Source organism: Nomia melanderi, chromosome 7 (genome assembly GCF_051020985.1).
Source record: "Nomia melanderi isolate GNS246 chromosome 7, iyNomMela1, whole genome shotgun sequence".
Lineage (NCBI taxonomy): Eukaryota > Metazoa > Arthropoda > Insecta > Hymenoptera > Halictidae > Nomia > Nomia melanderi.
In genome coordinates, this window is record NC_135005.1 from 697,344 (window position 1) to 722,247 (window position 24,904).

Below are 24,904 nucleotides of genomic sequence, written 5' to 3' on the forward strand. Positions count from 1 at the left end.
ACGCATCCCAGAATTTCGATAGGGCACATGACCAGATCGTAAATCAGAGGCATTATCTGGGATCACAGCGGGATTTATTTACAGTATATCGAGGCTACAACTGTGTAACCCTATTGGTCATCTCAATGTGTCCATTTTACGACCCAATTATCAATTTCTTCGCGTGTATAGGCGTATCAACGGAGATTTAAACACGAACAATCCTGGGACGCGTCGGAATCGATACAAATCGTGTTAAATTTCAGAGACAACAATGTCGAAATATCAGATTTATCAGCCAGATGACGTAAATGACATTTATCTGCGAGTCAATGATGCAGGTAATATTGAAAGCCATGAAATCGAAATAACAGATATTGGGTTAATGACACTTGATGTACGTTGCATTAAGCTTGCACGCTTATAAAACATTAAAAAATTTAAATGCGTGCCCTGCGAATTCCATGAAACTCGTTCAGATTTATATAAGTTAAGTTAGATATATTTAAACACTATGGAAATATTCTTTATAATCGTATTTGCAAATACTCCATAAGACGATTTTAGAATATTAAAAAAGGATTCTCGGAAGCCACTGAAACTAACATAAATGTCAAATTATTTCTACTTGTATTGTTTCTCTTAAGTACATCTTGACTCTTATAAGTTTTTTCTTAGCAGTACTCACAGATACAATACTTAATTAAATGCAACGTATCGTTTTTACGAAAATATATATAAAATTCAAGAAAAAAATCTTATTCTTGTTCTACATATAATACCATACGTTACAACTTTAGATAGAAAGATTAATTGACTTTTCTTTAAACAAAATACAAGTTCCTGATCGTCACAAATATGTTACACTGGTAGCGAACGTATTATCACTTAAGATTTTTCGGAATCTATACTTCTTCAAATTCATTTAAGATTGACGATGTTGATCCAGAGTGATCCGAAGATATTCCAGTTCCTATGAATTTACTGAATATAATTAAACACATAATCTGAAAAATTATATTTATGTCTTATTTGGTTTACCTGAACTGGCGATCAAAAGAAATTCAAAAGATTAGAGACTACCAAGGGTTTCTTGAGGTTAGGGTTTCAGAGTCACGTAGAGTTCTAAACTCTTTAATATCTAAGACATTCGTACAGAATTACGATCCAGATTTCGACCTCAACTTTACAGGTTCTTTAGAATTTTGTTTGTAGAAATGCCACTAGAGTTTCATTAATATAATCATAAGATATAGATACTTTGACGCTACTTAGACGCTACTTTTTGTGTTCCGTTACTATTACAAGTGCTTTTTGAAGGACCTTATAGGTCCTACAATGTTCTGGAGGATTTACATTTTAAGCGTTATACCTAAAATGTCTATTGGATAAAATAGCCTTAGACACGAGTTTCACGAGTCTCTAAGGCTTAGAATAGAGTCCCTATAATAGATGAAGTCTCCATAAGTTTGAAGTCCATGGGTCTCTAGAAACTCAAATGGTCTCAAAGGGGGGTCTCTATAATTCTGGGTGTGTTTGATGAAGTTGTTGCAAGTTTTGAGGAGTTTAATATCAGAGCTACGAAATGTTTGAAAAGATTTATTATAAACGGGAAGACACAAATATCTTTGTTATTTTCAACTTAAAAAGAACGACTAGAAAACGATTTTAAGAGTCGAAACTAATTTAACGATGCCTTTATCGACTGCCAAGACATTTAAACCAGAATCTAACAGATCTATGTACTCTGTTAGTACCAGGCCTCATGAAATCAATACATGCCACGAATGCTATGCTGTCTAGATAGGTGTTCATTAGTCGAAGATGAACTATAGTCAATCTGATACCACACCTGTCGTCACTATTATACGTCTTCTTAAGTGTTTAATAATCTATAAACTACACTTAATGTGATACAATACTAAATAGAAGTAATCGAAAGTATTCATAAAAAGCAGTATACAGTAATCCTTCCAATCTAAGTTCATCCATCTACACCTGAATTCCGACAAAACAGTAACCATCGAGATCTCTTTCGCAGATCCAAAGCTTGGCGCTTCAGTGGGCCATCAAATTATCCGGCGAAAGAAAACTTCCCCTCGGTAGTCGGAGTATGGGTCGAAAGTCGATAACGTCATTGTGACAACCGTAGGGCAACATCTGGAGCGGATCTGCTCGGCGTCGAGGCGGCTCCCAAAGATTTCGTTATCGTAATTCGCGTCATGTAAATCCAATTACGAAAGATTCGTTTCTGGCGCGGCGGGACTTGGAAACGATATCCCGGTGACGGGTGAGGCGTTTATCCGATCGTATCGGTATTGATGTACATTTGTCGGTGTGTAGATGGGCGGGTCGTCATAAAACTCGTTTATTTCTCCCTCGTTTCTCGGTGTGTCGATAGCGACAGTTCGTTGGCAGGGCATATTCAATCGAAGCTCAGGGACAGGTGTAATGGCGTACCCTGCGCGCGCGCATACACTGTACATAGCTATGTAAGTATGGGAATAACTGCTTTCTTCCAATATATTATACGTCGTTAAAAATTACATTTAGCTTGCTTACGTCTACTGTATTTCTTTTTGTTATTTCTTACTGTACGATGTGATAAAACAACAGACAAATGCAAAATAAAGTTACGCATAATATTTAATTTAAAATTTATATTATATTTTCGTCTACATGACCATCTGAAACCTTGATCACTGAAGTGCAAATTTGTAGTAGTTTATTGATATGCGAATGCATTAAATTTTCTAAAACACTGTTTCGCACGTTTAGAAATTTCGTTCGGAAATCTATTCTTTTCACTTTCTTGAGTAATTTTTCGTGAAAATGCTCGAGTGGCGAGAGATCAGGCAATCGAGGAGGACAGGCTATTCTCTTTGATAATCTCTATTGTTCTAGGTTCTTTAAATGTTTACCACATAGTCAAGATGAATGTTTGGGATTACTGTTTTCTTGAGACATAAAGTTACCAGTGGAAGTTCATTGTATGGATGGAAAAGCATTCTTTTGACGGATTCCTAAATATTCTTTTCATCACAGTACCCCCTCATCTTCCATCGATTTTTCCGCCTACGAAGCATCCCCTATACGTATATACATATTAATACTTTCCTCTCGTTTAACAAGAGTATACTGTTTGTAATCGTTCTGTGAATTGTCAACGGATATAACCTTTAACACGTTAAATGCCATATGATTTCATAGAGCAAAATATACAACATAAAAAAAATATAATATTAACTCATTTGATTAAATTGCATTATTACTATTGCACATTTACCTAGCTGAATGTCACCGCATTAGGTAGCATTATTTATAGTATAGAAGTGTTTTCAAATAATCGTGGTTTAATTGAATGAACTATAGTAATTCGACTTGGTTAGGAGTCACCAGTGGCCCCCATTACATTCAACGTGTTAAAGTATGAGCAAAAAATATCAAATTTCGATATATTAGTATAAAATACATTCTTCCATTTTTTTAATACTCAATCGCCGTGTTTATTTGCCTAGATAAATCTTTCTCTATCCTTACTTTGCCTTAATAAGAGTTCCTTCGTTAAACCTCCTTTTTTTTAACTCGTAACAAATCATTTGTTCAAAATTATTATTCATATTCTCCGAAAAGAATTAATATAATGAGCGATGTTTGACGCATTAAGTATCATAGACACAAAATAAATTGTATATTTATTCACGGAGAAATACACACCACAGTATCAAACTCGTGGAAGTGGTATCGAATGACAAAAATTACCAAGCACAATTGATAGAACAGGTCAAATTTCAATTAGTGGAATTAGGGTAGGCTACGCAGTATTGGTATACTCGTATGTAGTTAATAAACAAACATGATTTTAAATGAAATGAAATTAGCATAATGCGTGTTATATAAAAATAGAGAAGTTACAACACTAAAAGAAGAGTCACAAAGTGATCTACTGATATGATCAACTTGTTTATTTCATACAGTCACTCAAATAATCTTACACTGTACGTAATTATCAGAGAATTGTATAATTAATTATAAACTGTGAGTTATAACACAAAATATAAAGTGTGCAAGTAACATGTAATACCCTAGTATTGATACCTAATGCTACATAATTTATTATGACCATTTTAAATTCAAATTACCTGTATAAAAGTTTTACGAATTCCTCTTAAGTTCAAATGGAACGCCATTTTCTTATTATAAATAACATTCAAAATGAATGAACAGTCAATGTTCAAATTTTCATGATCTTATGAATGATGTTAAAGAAATGCTTGCTTTCCTCTTTATAAAAGCAGTAACAAAATTTACGACTAAACATCGGAATATAGGAATTTACAGTCATCTCCGTACACTACAGTACTCTGTAATATGCTCATGCGGTCGTGAACGTTCACCAGGAATCAAGCCACGACGAGGGACGGAAACCTTCGGTTTATCCGATATAATATACCCGATGAAGCTTGACAACTGATCTGGAAGCAAATCCCCTTTCTCTACAGCGCGGTTCAACGGAGAGAAATGGAGGTTTCGGTCTCCGCGCGCGCGAGACGCTTTTATTTCCTCCCCGTGTGTGCCGGATCGCGAGGAAAATAGTTCCGTTGCAACCCGGTGTGCAAACAGATCCTTGCCCCCCTCAAAGAGAGGCGTTACTTCGTTCCATCGGCGACTACGCAACAAAACTCTGGGCGTGTGTGTAAACGTTTTAAAAGGATCCCTCGCCCCGCGCGTTTTATTCTCGCGTCGTCACTTTCGACCCCCTCGCTCCGCCCGTTCTTCCGACCCGATTTACAGATTAGCTCCGCGCCGGTTTCCCCTTTCAATCGCGACACAGCCACCGGAATACGGAAACGAGGCAATTAGCGGCGTCGACGTTTGTCGCTTTAAGCGACTAGCTGGCTAGGGCCGCGTTTAAAAAGTCATGGATCCGCGGAATTGGATCCGATCCCCGTTGAAACGGTTAGAGTAGCGTCAACGGCGCTCGTGCGGCCCTCATTTTCGTCCAATAAACGGTCGTCCAGTATACATTATGCTGGATGGACGTTGGCGGCCGGTTTCGTTTCGTTCCGTCAACAGTCGCCCGTCAAAAGGCCACGTCTGCCGGAGCAAAATTGAAATGGAGGCTGTAGAAAAGGCATTTGTAAATAAAATTCACGTGGAAATAACTGTGAACGTAGACGAAGGATCGGCGCACAGCGGCCCCGGATGCAATCGCGGGAATTTATGCACTTTGATGAGTCGTAAGGTCAGAGGATACAGTTCGCTGGTAGTTACACGAGCGACGAAAAGTATTTGCACACCGTCGGAAACGCGAGCGCGGAGGCATCTTATCAGGCATAACTGTGATTCGCCTCGTTTCTTCTCTGTCTGGCTCCGAGCGGAGGAGCCTGGCTAAGTAAATTGACTCACAGACGTCTCGGTCGTTAAGTTTATTACATTGGGATGTCAAACATTCGTCGGGTATACAAGGAAATTACAAAGTGATCTTGTTACTTATGCATGCGAACGCGCGCCGGGGACTGCTCTCCGCGCGTGAAAGCTTTCTTCATAGGCGATGAGGTCTTTCGAGATCGGTTAGCTGGAACTGACATTTTTGACTGCAATTACTTCATCCGTTCGCTCTTGACCGTTATGAATAACGACGCTAATATTCGTGTAGTTGTGAAATTGGTATGCGATTACGTAAGTGGTCATTGAATAGAAATTTATATTTCGCGACAAATATTCTGTAAACGAATGACATAGGAATTTTCTTTGTATATCGTCGAACGCTTATTATCTTTTAAAATTTTTTAAATGTGTTAGACATACGCACAATTTGTGATTTATAAAGGACAAATATATAAAGTTATAAGTAGGTTTAATAGATGTTCCATAGACAATTATTCAGATTACAATGATTTTACATGTTCGATTTTGGAAGATAATTAAGTATAGATATCCCATATTATTGTTAACACTTCATATTGTAAAATGACTGTGACGACCGGTATTTTTAATATTTAAAAATATCGCTTCAATGGAAACGTTCCAATCACACCGTTTAACTTTAAGTAGTCTGTTAAAAAATGAAATATAATTCAATGCTTCGTAATACGAGTTATAAAATTCACGAGAATTATATTACGTTCGAACAAGATTTATTTTCTATATTTTAAATAATATAACCAAACATCTCACAACACGGCTAACTAACTAGATATTCCACGCGTAATACACGTGTAAAAAATTCCTGCAGTGCTTATGTTAATCCGTTTAATTAAATTTTCCCCGGCACGGTTAGCGGAGAGGGTTGCTGGAAGGAAAACTTTCAGAAAAAAAGAGGGGAGAAAGGGATTCCATTTTCAAGGTCCCGAAAGTAAGAGTAATTACAAACTTGACGATTCTCGGCTCCTTTCACAGCTGCTTGCAGCTAATTTCGTCTCATCTTCCGAGATGACGTTTCCTTTTTATTCACAGGATGGTGCCGCCCCTTTTGGCAGATCTCTGCTGCGAGACGTGCGGGATAGGGCTGTCTGCTCGGACCGGGGACCCGTTTTGGTATCGCAGTCTATTATCGCCCGTAGCCTGGCATGTTTCGCCGACTGCTTCCGTCGAAGGGGAAAATGTTATTTGGATATCAAAGATGCGCCACGGGCGAAAGCCTCGACACAGCCATTGTGTCGGAGGTTCCGGTTTATGAGCTTGCGAAGCTGCGCTCGCCAAGGTCACTGTATATAAAACCTGCCGGCGTGGAAGGGAATCCGGGGGACGATCGGGCGCGTTCGGTGCTTCTGTTTCGAAGCCAGACCACGAAGAGGGCACCAACATGGCGGTTTCAGAGGGCCGCCACGTCAAAGACCGGTCATCGTTTATAGTGCGCTGTTCGCGTTTGTGTGCGTGCTCTCGTAACCCTTTGTAGGTACTTAATATTCTCTCTTTCTCTCCCATTTCTGTCCTTCGCGTTCACATAATTATATTCGATGACATACCCGATAGATGGTCACATTTTACGCCACAGTTGAGCCTCGATAAGTCGAATTTCGAGGGAAGTCGAATAAACTTTGAGTAACGGAGGTTTCCACTTATCGAGTTTTCGAGTCGTGGCTTCACTTATCGGGTTTTCGAATTATAAAGGTTCAACGAGAAAAAATTCGACTTACAAACGGTTCGTTAGATGATCCTACGTAATCGACGCGATGGCTGCGTGCGTTGATGTATTGTAATTGTGTAGATTATGAATTAGAGGAAGTAATAGTGATAGATAAATGTTAGAAGACAATTGGGGCTTTTAGAGTCAGTTTTTCTTTAAATGGAATTAGTATGTACATACTGATTTTTACTTGTATCAACTTGTTCGAATATTTTCTAGGGTAAAGAGGTATCAGGGTACATTGTTTAACCCATTGCACTCGGAAGTTTTTCACTAGAAATATGGCTTTGTGAAAGACATTTCACGCTTTTTATCCTAAACACAAACGCAAGATTTGTCGACTATGAACACCATTCACGCACTGTATACACTGCTAGCCAATTATTAAAAACATTTGTTATTTTTTGCATGTAAGTGAATGCTCTTAAAGCGTTTTTCATAAGTTTTTCAGTAATGAATAGTAATACAAAAATATCGTGTAACAAACAAACCATAAATATACGTAACGAAAAGTCTGAAACGTGAAGTACGCGCTGTATTTGCTGTTTTATTTCAAAGGATCACGCTTTCATGGATGCAAATTTTATTGCAACGTAATATCGGATGCATTGTAAATGGAATTTCACCGCGACTTTGTTCGATTTTGTCACATGTAATGCTAATTTTCTGAATGAAATCATTTCGAATAAATATTTGCTTCTTCTACTAATTGTCAGCTAAAAAGAAAATATCACATGTTTCTCGATTACTTAACACTACAATTACAATTCGCGTGTATTTAACCCTTTTAGCGTTGAAAAGTGCCAACGACGATATATCGTTGCGTATGCAATGACGTTTTACTATTCGCATCGCGAGAGAACTCTGTCTCAAAATAAATTTATAAAATATTATAAATGGTAGAATTTCAGGAGCCCTACGTGAGATGTTCCACGAATTGAAAAAAATTTTTATGAGTTTAACTATTCATTATGTTCGATAATGTAGGAATTCAACATGTGGCATTTGCTACAAATAATTTTGTAATTTTTTTCATAAGTAATTTCATAGCAAATAATTAAAAATGCTATATTTTTGCTTTATATTACGTGTCCTTTGTCAAACTAAGCTAAGCCATGATTCTTTTTATTTGTAAATACTGTTTATACAAGAAAACTGATTTTTCAATTTTTCCTGATGACTTTGAATAAATATTATTAGTACGATTATCAACAAATATTGGAATACAATTGGCGCTAATTCAATCTCCATTTATTTCGTAATGTAATCTTGTTTTGAATTTTGTAAATATCATTCTCACTTTTTTTAGATGATTTTTTTCAAGCCTTATTGAATTAAATCAAATTGTTACGGTATTTTTATTACATTACCTTTTAAATGTTTACCTTATAAATACAACAGAAAAAAATATATATGTTTATTATGGTAAAATTTGTTGGATATAACTTAAGATGAAATTTATAATTCTATCATAAATATTCTTTTAAAAAAATTGTCCAAAGCTGAAAGCTAGTTCGTTAAACTATCGTATGGCAAAGTATCCACACTTCAGTATGTGGAAAATTGGTAGAATAAATATTCATGAAGAACAGTTAATTTTTTATGCATATATTTAACGTATAATAACTACCAAATTACAATTTGAAGATTGCGAAAGAAAAATAGAGTTTACTCGTTAGATAATCAAATGTAAGTAACTGCAAAGAATTAAGTTTTCATGAAGGATAGGAATTTCTTTTAATCAAATTGCAATACAAATTTCAATGCTAATTCCTCTTCTGCAAGTAGCAAATTCTGCATCTTTAAAATCACTTTGCGTTATCAACCTAAACTGAATTTTTGAAAAACAGCATCCGCTGTGGTTGTTTGTAGGAAAACCTCTATGACCGCCGAATCGAAGCAGAAACGCTCTTCTCACAGATCCGTACCGCGAGTTCGTGTTTGCGTTTCGCGGTGGGCGCGTTTTTCCTACCGTTCGACATTTTTTTCGCCCGGTTTCCCGATCCTCGTATTAATTGGCTCGAAAAAAACGTCGGTTACCTGCCAGGCCCGCCGAAATGTCCCGATGATTTTTTCGTCGGCTCGGCATCCGCCCGTTTCGCGGAATAAAATGTCGTCAGTTTTATTGTGACCGCGCGTGAAATTGCTGATACCGAAAATGTGCATTTGCCTCGTGTTCCTCTGACTGAAGTCGATTGAACGTTTCAATCAAAGAGTGTTATTTATTCGAATAAATGCTCCGATATAAATGTGATCACTGGGTAAACGTTATTTGCGAATGAACTTTTCAATCCTTTGAACGGGTGCGATGTCAAAAGTCTACCGGCCGCCGTTGAGCATGATTTTTATTTTTGTGTTGAAAATTTCAGAGAAATGTTCGTAATTCATATGTAGCGAGCAAAAATAATTTAACATTTAGATCCACGTTGCAATGTAATACCCGGTAACGGTGCTATTAGGGTGAGCCGCAATGTTTATATTTACATTCAAATTAACCACGGCGAATGCAGTATCAAAACTATCTTAGACAGCTTCCAATATTTTACTTTATCTTTAAAGTATACAAGCTTTTATGAATTAATATAGCTTGAAGTAGATACACGGTGCAGTCTGCAATATCCAATGCTAATTCGTAAACATAAGTGTACGAATGTTAAACAAGTTGAAACTAAGAATAAAATAAAAGTGAATTTACAAAATTCAGTCGACGTACCGGAACCTAATAATTCAGCTATTCAGAATTAAAGAGGAATAGAGGACAAGCGTTAATTTTGTACTCTCAATAAGTAATAAATTAGTTCTTAATTAATGAATTATTACTTCCATTCTTCAATTTGAAAGAGTACTTTGTAGAGATATGTGAGAATCGGACAATGTCAGGAACCTAATTATCAAGTCGGGTAGAGTTGCCATATTTGTAAGTGTGAACTAAAAGAAGTAATAAATGGAATAAAATATAATGAAATGTTATTTTAGTTACTATTTTTACTCCATGCTCAATCTTTTATAATTTGAGAAATCCCGAGATCCCAATTCGAATCCGAAAAGAAATAACTGACCCGATAATTTCCAGTTCTCTCACACCGTTTCTTCTAGGCATCAATCATATGATCAAACAGAAACAATGCTTTCGAAACAAAATAATAGAGAATAAAAGTTTACTGCTCCGGAATTAAGATCACAGATGCGGCAACACGTGTGTACGTTCGCAATCAGCACAGAAAGAAGACATTTACGAATAATAATTACACTGATTATCGATTTTCCTAGCGTACGGGAATAAACGGGCTTTGTTTAGCATTGTACCGTATAACAGCGAACAATTCCGTCATATTGATTGAACGCCGAACGCGTCCCTCTGTTTGAAGTGTGCGCGGAGCGGCGCGCGGAACGGCCGGGGAACACTTTTATCCGAATCAAAATTCGGGGGCTCCCGTTTATGGTTCTGTTCAATAATCGTCCATGCATATTTCACCGCACGCGCCGGCAAATCTTTAAATGCGCTATACCGCAGAGCAAAACACTCGCGTGAGTTTAAAGCGGATTTGATAGGGATGCGCGGGGATGCACGGGCCACAGGCCGACCGGGCAGCCATTATTGGCGCTTCAAGTATTCACGTTATCGTGCCGCCACCGTTGTTGTTAATATGCATGCATAAATATTTCCTCTGCTATAAAAGAAAAATAATAACACCGACCGCGGCCGGTCACGGAGCGGCGCGGCGCTGGCGGAAAGCCCTGCTGCTCCGGTGTTTTTCAGCTGGCAGGCTTTGTCCGTAGGCAAAACAAAACATTCGTGGAATAACATGTTGGTAAGAATGTTCGTATCCTTTTTTTGTAGAACGGAAATTTAACAATTTTCAAACATTATCACCGAAAAGCAATATTTTTCTTGTTACTTTTTTCTTAGAAATTACGGTTGGAATTATGAAAATTGAGAGATTAGTTGAAATTTCAAGCGTTTAGTTTTTCATTAAAAAAGTATTGTGTTCTGGAACCTTTGTGCATTTCTGTCGGAATAATATTTTAAAATAGAAAAATAGAGAAATAGAGAAATAACAATTTTATTTGAATAGTGCGTGAAGAGAACATAAAAGTGATAGATTACCTTTAAATGTAATAAATAAATACACAGAATAAGTCATTTAGAAAGTTCAATCAAAATTCATTCATTTTAGTAGTGAACTCATTGGTTTCAATATAAATCTACATTTATCATCTGGGATTAAAATAGGCTGTAGCCTGCTTTCGAAGCGTCATTATCTGATTGATTTTTGAACTTGTTTAATTGGAACTTTGGATTTTATTCAAACGCAACAAGTTTTAATTTTCGATAATAAGTTAAGCTGCCCATACTCGCAATAACTTTTAATTTAATTTCTGACGTTTTAAAACTTTTTGTATAATATCTTATGCGATATATAATATCTTACGTTATAATGTTGTGTATAACACAATCTTTTCGTAGTTCTTTTTTTACAAGGTCTTTTCGTACACCATTTAAAGTAATGATTACACAACATTCTAGGTCATCGTAACCGAACCCAATGAATATATATATTCATTGTATAAAATAATTTAATATATGTATTGAATATATATAGATTGCATGTTCTTAACTGCAACTCTAATGGGTACTTACTCTACACACTAAGTTATAAAATTAACTAAATCCGATTACGATGCACGAGGTTGGGAAATACCAGAAGAAAATAAGACTTCAGTTTGGACAATTTCATTAATAATAATTTCATTAACTAGTTGCTCTATAATACCGCGTGATTGAATTTTTTGAAATGTAAATTAAATATCACATTTCTATTATCAACAGTTAATATTCGGAATAAATACATATAATAAGTAACAAATTCTTTTTTTTCTAATAAATCATTGGCGATGCAGCAGTTTCACCAAGCAGGAAGGTAAAAGAAATCATAGATCAAGAGTTTAAACAGTATCTCTTCTAGAAATTAATGCAAAGATCGAAACAGTAAAAAGCAATTGACAAATCAATAAATACGAAGTTTGATTTCCGCGATTGCGATATTTTCTTCAACGGACGGAAATAATTCCATCGTCAAGATGAGTTCGCATGGGAGCCGGTCCGTCTGTATCGTATCTATATCAACGGAAGGGTGAAAGGAGGAGGAGGCGATAGAGGGCGTATTTGCATTACATTATCGAAACTAGCGTGAACGACGTGGAAGGGACGCGAATCGCTGCGAAACGGAAATTATACAAGGGATCGAATTATTGGCCGCCTCTGCGACGAAGAATGCCGTCCCCTCTCCCCCACATCTCAATTCGAATAATCCAAACCTTCTGCGAACTCATTTCCGGCGTCCGTCACGCATGGGATTACGGGCGTAACGAATGACGTGAAAACTTTCCTATCCATGCTCGAAGGAGAGGCGATAGCGTTTTTCTGTTTTTCGCGTTTGAGAATTAGATTCGTGGATTTACATTAATTTTTCGCGGTTCGAAGAAGAAATGGCGACAAACGAATGGTTTAATACCGTCCAAAGCGCGGGAGGACGCGACGTTTAATGTTTCGCATGTTTTTCCAATTACCGAAACGTCGGGTCAAATAAACGAGCTCTTCTCTGCTTTCTTTTTTATTTTTCTTCTTTTTGTTCGTAAATGTGTACGTCCCCTCGGGGCAAGGTTGAATTAATCCTTCGTGGTTTTGGGGTCATGTTCGGTTAACGTGTACCGGCTTTCTATCCTCCACGGAACCAAGGTTCTGCGTTTCTTTTGGTCTAAGTCTGGTCTTGACTAGCTGCTCGTTTCAGACGGCTGACTTCGTAATTACAGCTACTAAAGTTTTTGTTTTTAGATGATTAGGAATATACTGAAAGCGAAGCCTTTTCACGCTGGATTTTGAAATTGTGTTGTTTAAGGGGGAATACCACCTAGAGACGTTTTAAATATGGGTAAACTTAGGAATTTTTTGTTGATAACTATTCAGCGAAAACTTCTGATTTTTTTTGTAGGTGTAACTGTAATCTTTTGCTTTATGTTTATATTTGTTCTAAGTCAAAATGTTACAGAATGACGCAGTTATTCGCGAGCTTCGGAACTCCTTTTCATAAAACAGCGATTGTTGACCGACTCGATTGGAAACAACTGGAACGGATTTTTGGAAATTTTAATTATTACGGAAATGTCAAGCATTTAAAAATTCACTCAAAAAAACAAAACACATTAAAAAACGATGCAAATAAATATTAGTTTATTAAAAAATCTACTAATCGCGTTTTCATCCCTTATCAATTCACAGTTCAAGGCACGTCCGGATCACTGTTACTAATTTGATTGTACAAACAAAAGAAAAACAATCTCACACATCCCTTCCCGGGATTATTGGCAATTAGTGTAACAAAACGAGACCAGGGGTAGTTAATTCCTGGTTTAATAACAAAGATCGTACACCCCGATTATTCCTGTTTGGATGCGACGTCACGATCCGATCGAGCCAATAAGCCACGTTCGAAGATATCGAGCTGCCGGAATTACCGTTTCAGATTGTATTTATATTCAGCGAGCGTCTGGCTGATAAAGCGTCGAGTAGAATATTCAATCAACTGTGGGGGATGCGGAGAGAGGCGGCACATCGGACGGCAAGATGCTGCGCGACTGCGGAGGAAGGTGACGGTGAAACGATCCCGAGGAACCGTAGATGGTAAGCCTGTTGATCGACGCTGCTTGCGCATTCCTCGCGAGGACTAAGGGAATAACGCCGCCAATAGCAAGGGTAAACGATTCCCCGCTTTTTGCGTATTTACGCCGGTGACGCGACAGAGGCGGGACGGGTAATTAGATGCGGAAGTCGCCCTTCTCGATTTCCCCCTGGATCCTCTATCTATCTTTATTCCATCCGACGCGGTTTGGAAACCGGAAAGAAGATGAAAGTGATTTTAACCCATTTGCATCATACGACAAAATGTACCCTTATCATCAAATTTTTTTCATGCAATTTGAACACAATAATATTTCAAGAAGTCATTTGTAAAGTATGCAGATGAAGGAAAATATTCTTGTGTAGACTTTTATGTAACATTTTGCATTATCTTAACTTGACAAATAATTTGATTTGTTCCCGATTACTATTATTCGTTCGCAACGTGAATGCGCACGTACAAGTGCCATGGTGTCCGAATATTAAATCGAGTAACTGTATGTATGTAGTCTGATGATAATGGTCAGGAAAATTCCGCGTATATGTATCTTAATGATGTAAATCAGTTATGGTTGTTTGATTGACCGAAACGTAACTTTTACTTCAATACCTTTAAACATTTTTTAACATTTTACCATTCTAACATGTTTGTCCTCCTCGCCGATTTCAACGGCATTGAAATATGTTATCAAGGTCGTTACTTCGAACAACTTTTTCCTATACATCTAAAAGGAGGTCTCTTTTAGTTTTCAAAATATTTGCAAAAATATGCCCACAAAAGAGAAAATATCGTAATTATTTAGAAAAAGGGCAACCTCCTGAATGACCTTAATCTTGACATATAGTGTTAAAATAATTGTTCTGTAGACCCAGAACTTTAAACATTTTGACAGTGAGTATTGGTTAAAAAATGATGAAGCATGAAGTTTCGCATTAAGTTTAAAAATCTTTCGTCTTCACATTCATGTACTCATGTTGTTTATTACTATATGTACATACGAATTTCATTTATATAATAGAAGTTGGTATTAATGCGGCTAGTTGTTTTGCAGTAGGAGTACAGAGGGAAGGGCGGAGTACCTCTCCCATTCACGTTATCGCTTTGTAATTGCCGGGAATCCTATCAGATTGGAAGAATTTTTGTAGTTATGAAACGATGATACAAGCCAATCTCTATTATCTAAATATAAATAATTTCTATATGTCATACGAAAAAACTTTAGTAAGTGAAGGGAAACATAAATAGAATACATATTTTTGTGCATAACTTGAAAATTAAAAGGAGAACCGTCCAGTGTATGAATAGGAAAAAGTTGCTAAGACTCATGTCCTTGACAACATATATGTCCTTGACACAGGGGTAACATTTGCCAACATTTTATTAAAAGTACTAGGATGTTTTACAAAATATTATTAAGCTTTAGCTACGCTCTTCGTATATTTATAGTTTATTAAACTATTATCGTATAGGTTCTCCAAATATAATTTTATCTATCTACAAATATATCACTAATTTCAAATGTAAAAGTAGGATTTTTATGTACATATTTCCTTTGATTCAACTGATGTTTTTAATTGAATTACATTATCACGTTTACCTAATAACGAGTCGTAAAAATATTCTTACGATTTCAATTAAAAGATTTACTGTTCAAAGAATACCGTACAAGTTATAAGCTTAAAAATTTGTTCATTCTTCTATAATATAAAGCAGTGTTGATTAAGTGCGTATAAAAATTATTTGATAACGTTAAATAGATGACTTTGAGGATTTATAATGTTTTATAAATGTCGCTGCTGGGTATTCGCTATTTTCGGTAACACTTTCCTCTAGCTTCAATGAAGTATGTATTTTCCGATGCTTTTTGGATGAGAAGCTTAAATATCAATGGAATTTATAGACTACCACGAACATGATAGGAAACCGATAGGTTTTTCTACCAATTCCAAATTCACCTCTCATCTGGGTAATATTTTCAAAGCGGAATCGTTCGACTCTTGGGAACCTTATGAGCTCACAAACTGACCCCTTGAACCTTGTACGTGTCAGTGATAAATATTTCAATAGGAAAAAACGGGGGTCGCTACATCGAAATGACTTAAGATAAAATCAACGAGTAATCATCACCTACCTGAACATCCTTGGTGAACTGGTTGTTGCAGTAGATGTGAATGGCCGAGAATTCTCTGACCTTGTCGAACTCGAACTTGATCTCGACCGGCTGACCGCGGGTGTCGTTTCTCCAGCCGACCCAGCCCTGAGTGCGATCGTTATCGTAATATCCCAGTTTGAAGTTATCAGGGCCCGTTTTGCCGTCCGTCAACTGACCCAGGCCACGACGCAGCTCCACGTCCCAGAGGCCGTCGTAAGTGACGTCAAAGAATTCCCATCCATTACCCCTTTTATCGCCCTGTGGCATCGAGTAGGATACTACGCCATCTGCGGCAGAATGGTCAAGGTGTAAAGTCGCTGGTTAATGATCCATCCCTAAACGACTGATATAAAAGCTTCATTTTCTGTTAGAGGATATTATTATAATTAACTTGACAGGTACTGGAATCATGCTGTAGACGTTATAGATAGACAAATTGGCCTATATTATAGATCTTAATCTATATTAATTAACGTATATTAATATGGGTAACCGAAAAGAAACTTCTTGTTATTAGATTCAACAGAAAGATTTATTTTCTATAAATTTTTAAATATCAATCCGAAATACAAATCCATTCTTCTTTTAGGACAGTTTTCCATCTAGTGATCCCTTTTTTACATACACTTCTAGAAAAAATGTACAGATTGAACCAAGAAGTATCAGAAATAATAATAATAATTTGTTTCCTAATAATTAACGAGGAACCTCTAATTCAGGAAATGTTATACACATATAAATAAAAATATGACAGGTATTTTTGAATATAATACTTTAGAGGGAAATTGCGCAGCAGATAACACTAAATAAAAATTGTTTTGTCAAGAGAGTATTGAAAATGAAAATATAAACGATCGGATAATGTTAAAGAAATTCTAATCAGATCATTGCTCCTAATTCTTAAAGTGGTTGACGTTTTAACGTTATTCAAATATAATCTGTTGGAAAAAGTAAGAGTATTCTATACGATATACTTGCATTAAGCTTGCATAATTTTTAATAACATGTCTATCTCGTAGAGAGGAGACTACGAGTTGAAAAATAATCGGCGTTAATTCGGAATCACTTAGGAAGAAGTAGTTCTATAGAAAAAAAATATTTAATAAACATAAATTCGTGGGTATTATTTTAAAATATGAATCCACTATGCACGTTATTTACAGAATTAAACATGCTTAAATTATTTTCACTGCTATTTAAAACAAAGATAAGTGATGACGTCTCTACGCTTCTAAAGTATGTAATTTGATAATGACGAAAAAGGTTCTACCGAAGTCATGCTTCTGAGTCATGTAGCTACCACAACATTCGACTAAATATGTTCCTCATCCTCAACTTTAGATTATCAACACTTTAGCGTGAATAATACGATGAAAAAAATATGCATGAGCTACTTTATAAGCACTATAAAACATTCTACCAAAGTTTCAAAAAAAAATCAACGAATGTTGCTGCTGTATACCTGTCAAAATTTCCGATCAAATTAAAAGCAACAGGGAAGTCTGTTTTGGACACGTCCCTTACTTTCTCGCAGACAGCGTGGTTAGCTTTATATTCACAACGGTTTATAGAGACCGCGCACGTGTAAATGCAACCGAGGCGTGTAACAGAGTGTGTAACCTTCCGTTCGGCTAAACGTTTAATTCGATGTTGATTCGTCAAAGGAAGAAAGGGATAATTGTGCAAGCAAGATTCCGAAAAGCAAATTTGTGCACGGTGCCGCGGCATAAGGGTTAATGGACAGTCGTCCGGTGAGTATTCTAAGCGGCGGCAAGTTCTATGAAAATTGGAGAGTGCAAACAGCTTACCGCTCCAGTAACATCCGTAGAGCTCGACCCGCATGCAAACCGTCCGCGTGTGATGGCTGTAGGGTAGAAAACGGATCTTGCTCGCCCACAGAGGCGGCTCCAGCTCGTGCTTGGACTCCAAATACGTGTTCGTGTTACCCTGTATTACCTGGAACCGTAGAAACGTTGGTTAAAGACCAGGACAATTCCGGTCTTTGGTCTAACCCTTTGAGTCTTGCCGTTTCCCACCCGGGAAAACATTGATTTCTTTATTCATGCGCGGCGAACAGCGCACACCCGGAACATTAGAAGCTACTAACCCGCCCATTGTTAGAAACACTTCAACTTTGCTTGACTGTAGTGAACACGCCATACAGAATTCACCCTCGATAGGACGAATACGGCGAGTTTGTAATTCAATTGATTTGGAAACGGACTTCGACCTTCTTGGACTGTAATTCAATAGAAGGCACTGCTGTAGCTTCTAATCTAAATTCAGTACCTAATTAAGATCTCGCGAGTTCTGCGCGAAAAACGCGTATTAAGGTTTATACGTGCTTTTAAAGGGATGCTTATTAGTATCCACAAACCGAATTTCTCGTGTTATTTTTGTTTATTTTTTAACTAAAAATATTTTCAAGACAGTTTTAGTAGATGTTACATCATTCGTTGGTATGTAGAATGAGAATTGAGAAATATCTACGAAAAAATATTTGTCTGTATGGAGATCAATTAAGCATTTAATTGCTGTATCCATTATACTTTTGAATTTAACTTGTTAAATTTACATAATGTTTAAGGGCGTATAAAATTAATTTTATTTAGAAGTGAATACAAACATTCAAAGTAGAAACTATTATTTTTCGAATAGAACAAAAAATTCGGTCTTTATTCTTTTGAATTTCGGTATCCTCTACTTCTTATTGCTTTCAATTGTTCGTAACTAAGATTTTCAACTAAAAAATTGGAGAACAGTTTATCTGTCGAGATCCATTTTGCATGCGAGTGGACAGACTAAATGAAATGAAATCTAACAGCCAAGACTCTTCTTGTAATCACTCGGTCAAGGTAAAGGGCTGAAACCTGCCGCACAATGTTTTCTCTTGGCAAACTATCGAACGGTTCATTCTCGATTTAATTTAGCTCAAGGACACCTTTGACCCTCTTATTTGACAGTACCCTTCACCAACCCTTTCAATAAACTCAAGAAACTTACTAACTACGTTTGTTCTATACGTAATCATCTCACTACTGTTCAAACATTTCCCGTTTGCCCAGTCCGCCTCCAATCTAATTGACATGATCAAAAGTGCAGCGCTCTTTAATATCTCGGTCTATCGATCGCGTGCCAAGCGAAAACCCTAAACATTCGCATCAGTCCCTCCGCCGACAGGCTTTCAACGTGTCGCGACGTGTCGTTGACAGGAAAAAGCGTAATCGGCGTGCGTCAGACCCGACAAGGTCACCCTTTCGACGCGCCACAATATTCTGTCAAAGCAACCCCCGCTCATCCTCCCAGCCGATGACATTTATATCGCAAGGGAAGTTGCGTTTCTACGCCTCGGCACATACTGGAATACCATCGTCTGGCTTTAGACATTCCGTCACAGGACGGACATCGCGTTCCACCGCATCAGACTGGGGCTAAGGACTAATTTCATCCCACATTCCACCACGTTAGGTATGACGAGGGGGTGGAGATCCAGAGACGCACCGCCGATGGTCAGAGGGAGAGGGTCACAGACACAGCGGTGGATCGTGTAACGTTGAGAGACAGAGACAGGAGGAATGACCGTGATGGGGTTGAGTTAAACGTCCATCGCCCGCATTCTCTGCTCCTCGGATCCGGGAGACGTCCATATTCCCGCAATCTCTCTCTCTCTCCCTCTCTTCCTCTGCCTCTGCCTCTGCCTCTCCCTCTCTAGACTCCCTACCACGTTCCTACCTCTCTATCTTTGAGCGCGATGCAATATTGATTTCACGTTGTGGGTTTATGAATAAAATAAGCGGTTTATCTGACTTCGGCACGGGGTGGACGGCGCGCAGAAGAGTGAAGGTGGAAAATGGGTGGACGGTCCCAAGAGATCACGCGAGCCAACGTTGCCCGTTGCGAGCAGATAGCCAGGTATAGCGTCCCGCGTACTAGCGCGCGTACAGTTGCTAGCAAAAATATTTCAACTGCCAGATTTATTTTATATTGCGCTTCGAAGATAAGCAATGTGAGACATTTTCATTTTTAGTATTTGAAGAGTGTTTGTAATATAAAAACTTTCAGTTAATATGGTAATTCTATCATTATCTCCGTATTTAAGCTTTAAAACTTCAATTAAGACTTCGTATTTCGTATTCAAGATATCGATAATAACACTTCACTGTAGTCTTGTTTTATTCATTTTTGATTATAAATATTACTGTTTTGTGTAAATGAAACTTTTTTTAATTTACTTCATTAATGGTTTTGTCGATAAAAAAACTCACTAAATCTACTTCTGTTAACCTTCCGATGACCTGCTGGGAGTTCCTTCTGATTCACATTATTCAGTGGAGTGTCTCGAGCAATGGCGTTGAGTTCAAAATGACTTTAGCGTAGTCACCTAACTTGCGGTCGTCAGAGGGTTAAGTACTTTAAGCAACCTACTTGATTGTATTTTCTTGCCACTATGCTCAAGCAAATTCGCTTTTAATTGTGGATCACTAATTCCAGGATATTCCTAGCTGTATTTCGTATCGATATAGTAATTCGTAGCTGGTATTTTAAATTGAGCACTATTTAACTATGAGCATCAATTTATGGTTTTAACATTAACATAGTTTCTTTCCTTTTATGCTGCATCCTTACAGAATAAATGTATTTTACAGATTGTGAAATATGAAATTCATGCTCAACATTGAAATAAAATTAAGAAAACTATAGAGTATCATGTACAAAGTTGCATCACAGCTTGTCGTATAATAATTGTATATGATTTCATACAAAATTACATTACATTTCGTATGTTCTCGTCATTCATTAAAATTCATTAAATTGTCGGTACATAATCTGATACAACAGTTATATAAATAACACAAATTTCATAAAAAAAAACGTCAATTGAATTCTTTCCCAATTCACTACGTGTACGTTGCTAAAAAGTCAAGCTTAATTACTGTTTGAATATTCTTGAGAATAACTGAAAGTATTGTACACCTTTCCGCCTGACACTGACCCGCCCGGTGTGTACACGCCATATATGGATAAATCCGTGTGGATGTGGCCCAACTAGACGTTCTCTATGTGCAAGGCAGCATGCAACACAGTTGCGTGACAGAGTATTTTGCGGCGGCCACGACACATTCAGCGCACGTTTCCAGCCCCCAACGTGCACGTTCGGTATCATCGGTCGGCCTCTATCTCTTTTCGGTGCGACTAAGCATCGACTTCGACCACTGTTACCGCCTCTATTTCCACCGCACCTCTCCATTCCGCCGCGCCGCTGCTCCTGCGTCGAACGTTGCTTCTTTCGATTTGTCTGACCCCGGCCATTCGTGTGAACCTTGTTCTTCAATTGTTTATACTGCCCGATACTTATGGGGGAAATTGTTTCTGTTACCGTTGAATATGTTAAAAAGAGATCTTAGAGTATCGGCTAGCAGGAATGGATAAGATACGTTTCGGGTAAACGACGGAGATTTTAACGGAACCTTTGTCCACTCAAGTAGAGGTGTACTCAAGGATGTGGATATATAACTAGATTACGTATCTTTATGTCGATACGAATTTTCTAAAGAATTTTGTTTGAAAACTTTAAACGCATTCTCACTGTTGCAGAATTAACCATTAGTTGCAGTAAAAAGTTTTGAGTGAAAGGAGATAAAATTTTCAAACAAGGATATACCAGGGGGAATGAAAAGTTTCCGGCCTCTCGTAGTGGTGGCGCTTGCGGCGTCATTTTGAGTATACTACATTAAAATGCACCATTTTATTACTATTATCCGAATGTTTCAAAGGGCTATTTGAATTATTTTTATTTCGCGATTTTTTAAAGTTTTCCAATTGTATCGTTTCCCAACTATGAATAAAACCAAATTGCGAGTAGTGATGAAATCTCTTTTTATCAAAGGTTTATCTCCTACACAGATTAAGGTGAAGTTAGACGCAACATTGGGGAAATCTGCTCTTTCATATACAACTGCTGAACGTCTTAGAAGGCCAAAATCCACCACAATTGAAGAAATCGTTAAAAAAATTGACAAAAGCATTATGATTGATTGCCAATTGAAACTAACGAAGATAGTTGAGATTGCTGGTATATAGAAAGAAAGTAAACATTATATCTCAACTGATATCTTGAGGTATGAGAAAATTGTCAATAAGGTGGGTGCAGCGTTTACTGACTTCGGACTAAAAATTACAACTTGTAATCGCATCGGAACTTCAGAAATTAAAGTTTGAATTCATTCTGCATGTACCTCATTCGCTCGACTTGGTCCTTTTAGACTTCAAACTCTTCGCAAACCTCAAAAAATCCCTTGCTACGAAAAAATATGGTTCAATTCTAAAGTCATCGCAACGATGAATGGCTATTTTATATATTTAGACATAAACGTCTATAAAGAAGCGATCCCAATACTGGAGTATCGATGGTGCATGTGTATATTCTTAGAAGAAAATTTTGTAGCGAAATAAAGTAAAGTACGATAATTTTTTTATTTTCCTTATCAGGCCGAAAACTATTCATCCCACCCTCGTATGTTACTTTATTCCCAGCTGTACAATATGATTTTCGTTTAAAAAATGATAGCATTAGTCGAAAAGACACAACTTTCCATTTGACTATGGTACATTTTTGTTTCTCCCATTTATGAACAACGTCTGATAAAAAGGGATAAAGTGTCCAAATAAGGGTACAGATTACTTTATTCTCAGCTTTAAAATATCGCCATCGTTCTAAAATCTGATCGTAACATTAATCGAAAAGACATAACTTTCAACCTGGCTGTAATACGTTCCTGTTTCTCGCATTTTTACCATCTTACAGCAAACGTGAACGTTTCAAATTCCGCGTACGTGACGTACCGTCCGCACCTGAGTTTTGTCCCCGGTAAATAAATAATTAAGGTTTTCAATGTTTGAAGGCAACCCTTAGCCTTTACCCGCCCACAGGCAGGGCGCCTGCCGCCTCGCAGGTCATCGTTTCCTCCGAGAAACTGCCACTTGGAAAACCCTCCCCGAGGTGAACCCTTACCTCTTAGTCTACGTATACCTTACTGAATCCCGACTGGCAACCCACCCCACTGTCTGGGGTCGATTCTTTCTCATTTCGGGCACCCTGGGACCCGCGCCGGTAGCACGTTACGCCATCAACACCGCCACACTTTGCACTGGCGTAGGAGCACACGTTTGTTCTCCGGGAATTTAATGAGATTGCAAAGCGCGCACAGAATTTAATTTCTTGGAATGGATCCCTTAAATTCATCGTATGCTGAGAACGATTCCTTCGAGTCTCTACTTATGTGGTTCTTCAACACCTAAATAAAAGCATGAATTGAACAACTTTTATCATAGGCGTGTAACATCATTATTTTCCTCTTCGATTTTAGGTAAATTGAAGCAAAAATGAAACGCACTGATGGCATTTTCCTATACAGTATTCTGTATAACGAAAACTGAATGTAATGATACTGAGGCATTTAATATAAGGAGATATTATTTTGTGTTACCTAGAGACGAGGTTTTTGTTAAATATGGAAGGTTTTCGGTGTAAATGGAAATCATATACAATGTTAAAGCCTTAATCATCAGAGAAAAAAAGCGGGACATAAGTAGAGAAGAGTGTACATTATTTACTATAATATTTTTTTAAATAATTTATTTATTTAATGACTTAAAGTAGAATAATTGATTAGTTTAATTATGACGCTGTCATCTGGAAATTAAATGCATTGATTTGTAAATTTGAAAATGTTTTCTTTGACATTTTAATGTAATTTATGAAGAAACCAGCTTTCGCAAATCAGAGTAGAAAAAGAAAAGATTGACGGTGACATATGATCACCTTATCATATTCCGTACCGGTTAATTTTCAGTTCAGGAATTCTTCTTCTGCCTCTTTTAGTGGTACGGAACGGTTATAGTATAACAAAACACGATGCAGCCACATAAAAAATTTTTTAGGGGAATCAGTTTCTAAATTACTTCATTCGCGTCATAATATTTATCTGTAAAAACGATATTTTAAGTATATATCGTATCTTTTCAAAAGCAATGTATCACGTTACCTCATTATCTCAAAATTCTTTTGGCAATAACCGTATACTACATTTACCTGAATTGGAAGTAAAATTATATAGCGCGTTTCATAACAACCAAACGTGACTTCAGAAATTAAGTTCTTCTCTCAAATTATAGATACCCTATTCCACTTTTGAAAGGAAGGAAGAGTAAGTAGAACAAATAAAATTTTAGACAAGTATCAATATCTCTTGCGATTCTATAAAACATTTTGTACGTATTAAAATCTTATATATTTAAACAGTAGACCCACTAAATTTCGTTAAAATTAAATATTCATTATATATCAACACAATGACATTCAATCGTTAAACACGAATTAATACTACATTAAAAAAGAAAACATAACATTTTATAATCTACTATAAATATAAAAGATCAACGATTGAATGCGCTGCAACAGATTAAATCTAGAAGTGAACACAAGCAAGCTATTGGTAACTAATTTACAAAAATTGAGATTGGAAAGACATATTCGTTGCTCAACTAGAAATGAAAAAAAGAACACTAAACTTTCAAGAAGATAAAAAATTTCATGAAACTTTCTCAGACGTTTGATCATATATAAGCTGGGAAAATCGAAAGCCCTATAAAAGCATACAATCTGCAATCTACTCGTTATTCCTCCCTAGTCCCAGCAGATAAATATGGAGCAAAGTATCATATTTACGGCGGCAGACGCCGCTGAACGGATGCACGCCATTCTTCGGTGTATAAGGATATTACTTTTCATTGCTGTAGCCGTGAGACCTTCGAAACGCTAGACGACCTTGCAATTCTACCTACCAGCCCGTGCACGCACACCGAGACACCGTCGCGCGTGCCCTTCTAATGCAATTTCCTGTTACTTTTACTTTCCCCCTTGGCTGCAGGAACGCGTGCGTGCCAACATGCGTACACGCC

At 37.2% G+C, this 24,904-nt stretch overlaps 1 protein-coding gene across 3 annotated transcripts in view; it reads right to left on the reverse strand.

Annotated features, from left to right (window-relative positions):
• Positions 1-24,904, reverse strand: part of LOC116424242 (discoidin domain-containing receptor 2) — a 281,595-nt gene that overhangs the window by 78,396 nt on the left and 178,295 nt on the right. The window contains exons 1-3 of one of the 3 annotated variants that reach the window (XM_031970370.2): positions 18,051-18,127; positions 17,752-17,899; positions 15,923-16,230 (exon numbers count right to left, since the gene is read on the reverse strand). In XM_031970370.2, coding sequence (XP_031826230.1) covers positions 15,923-16,230; positions 17,752-17,785 — 342 coding nt within the window. In that variant the 5' untranslated portion in view covers positions 17,786-17,899; positions 18,051-18,127. Of the gene's footprint in view, positions 1-15,922; positions 16,231-17,751; positions 17,900-17,955; positions 18,019-18,050; positions 18,128-24,904 lie in introns of those variants that run through there. The other 2 variants (XM_031970369.2, XM_031970366.2) reach the window with 2 other exon arrangements.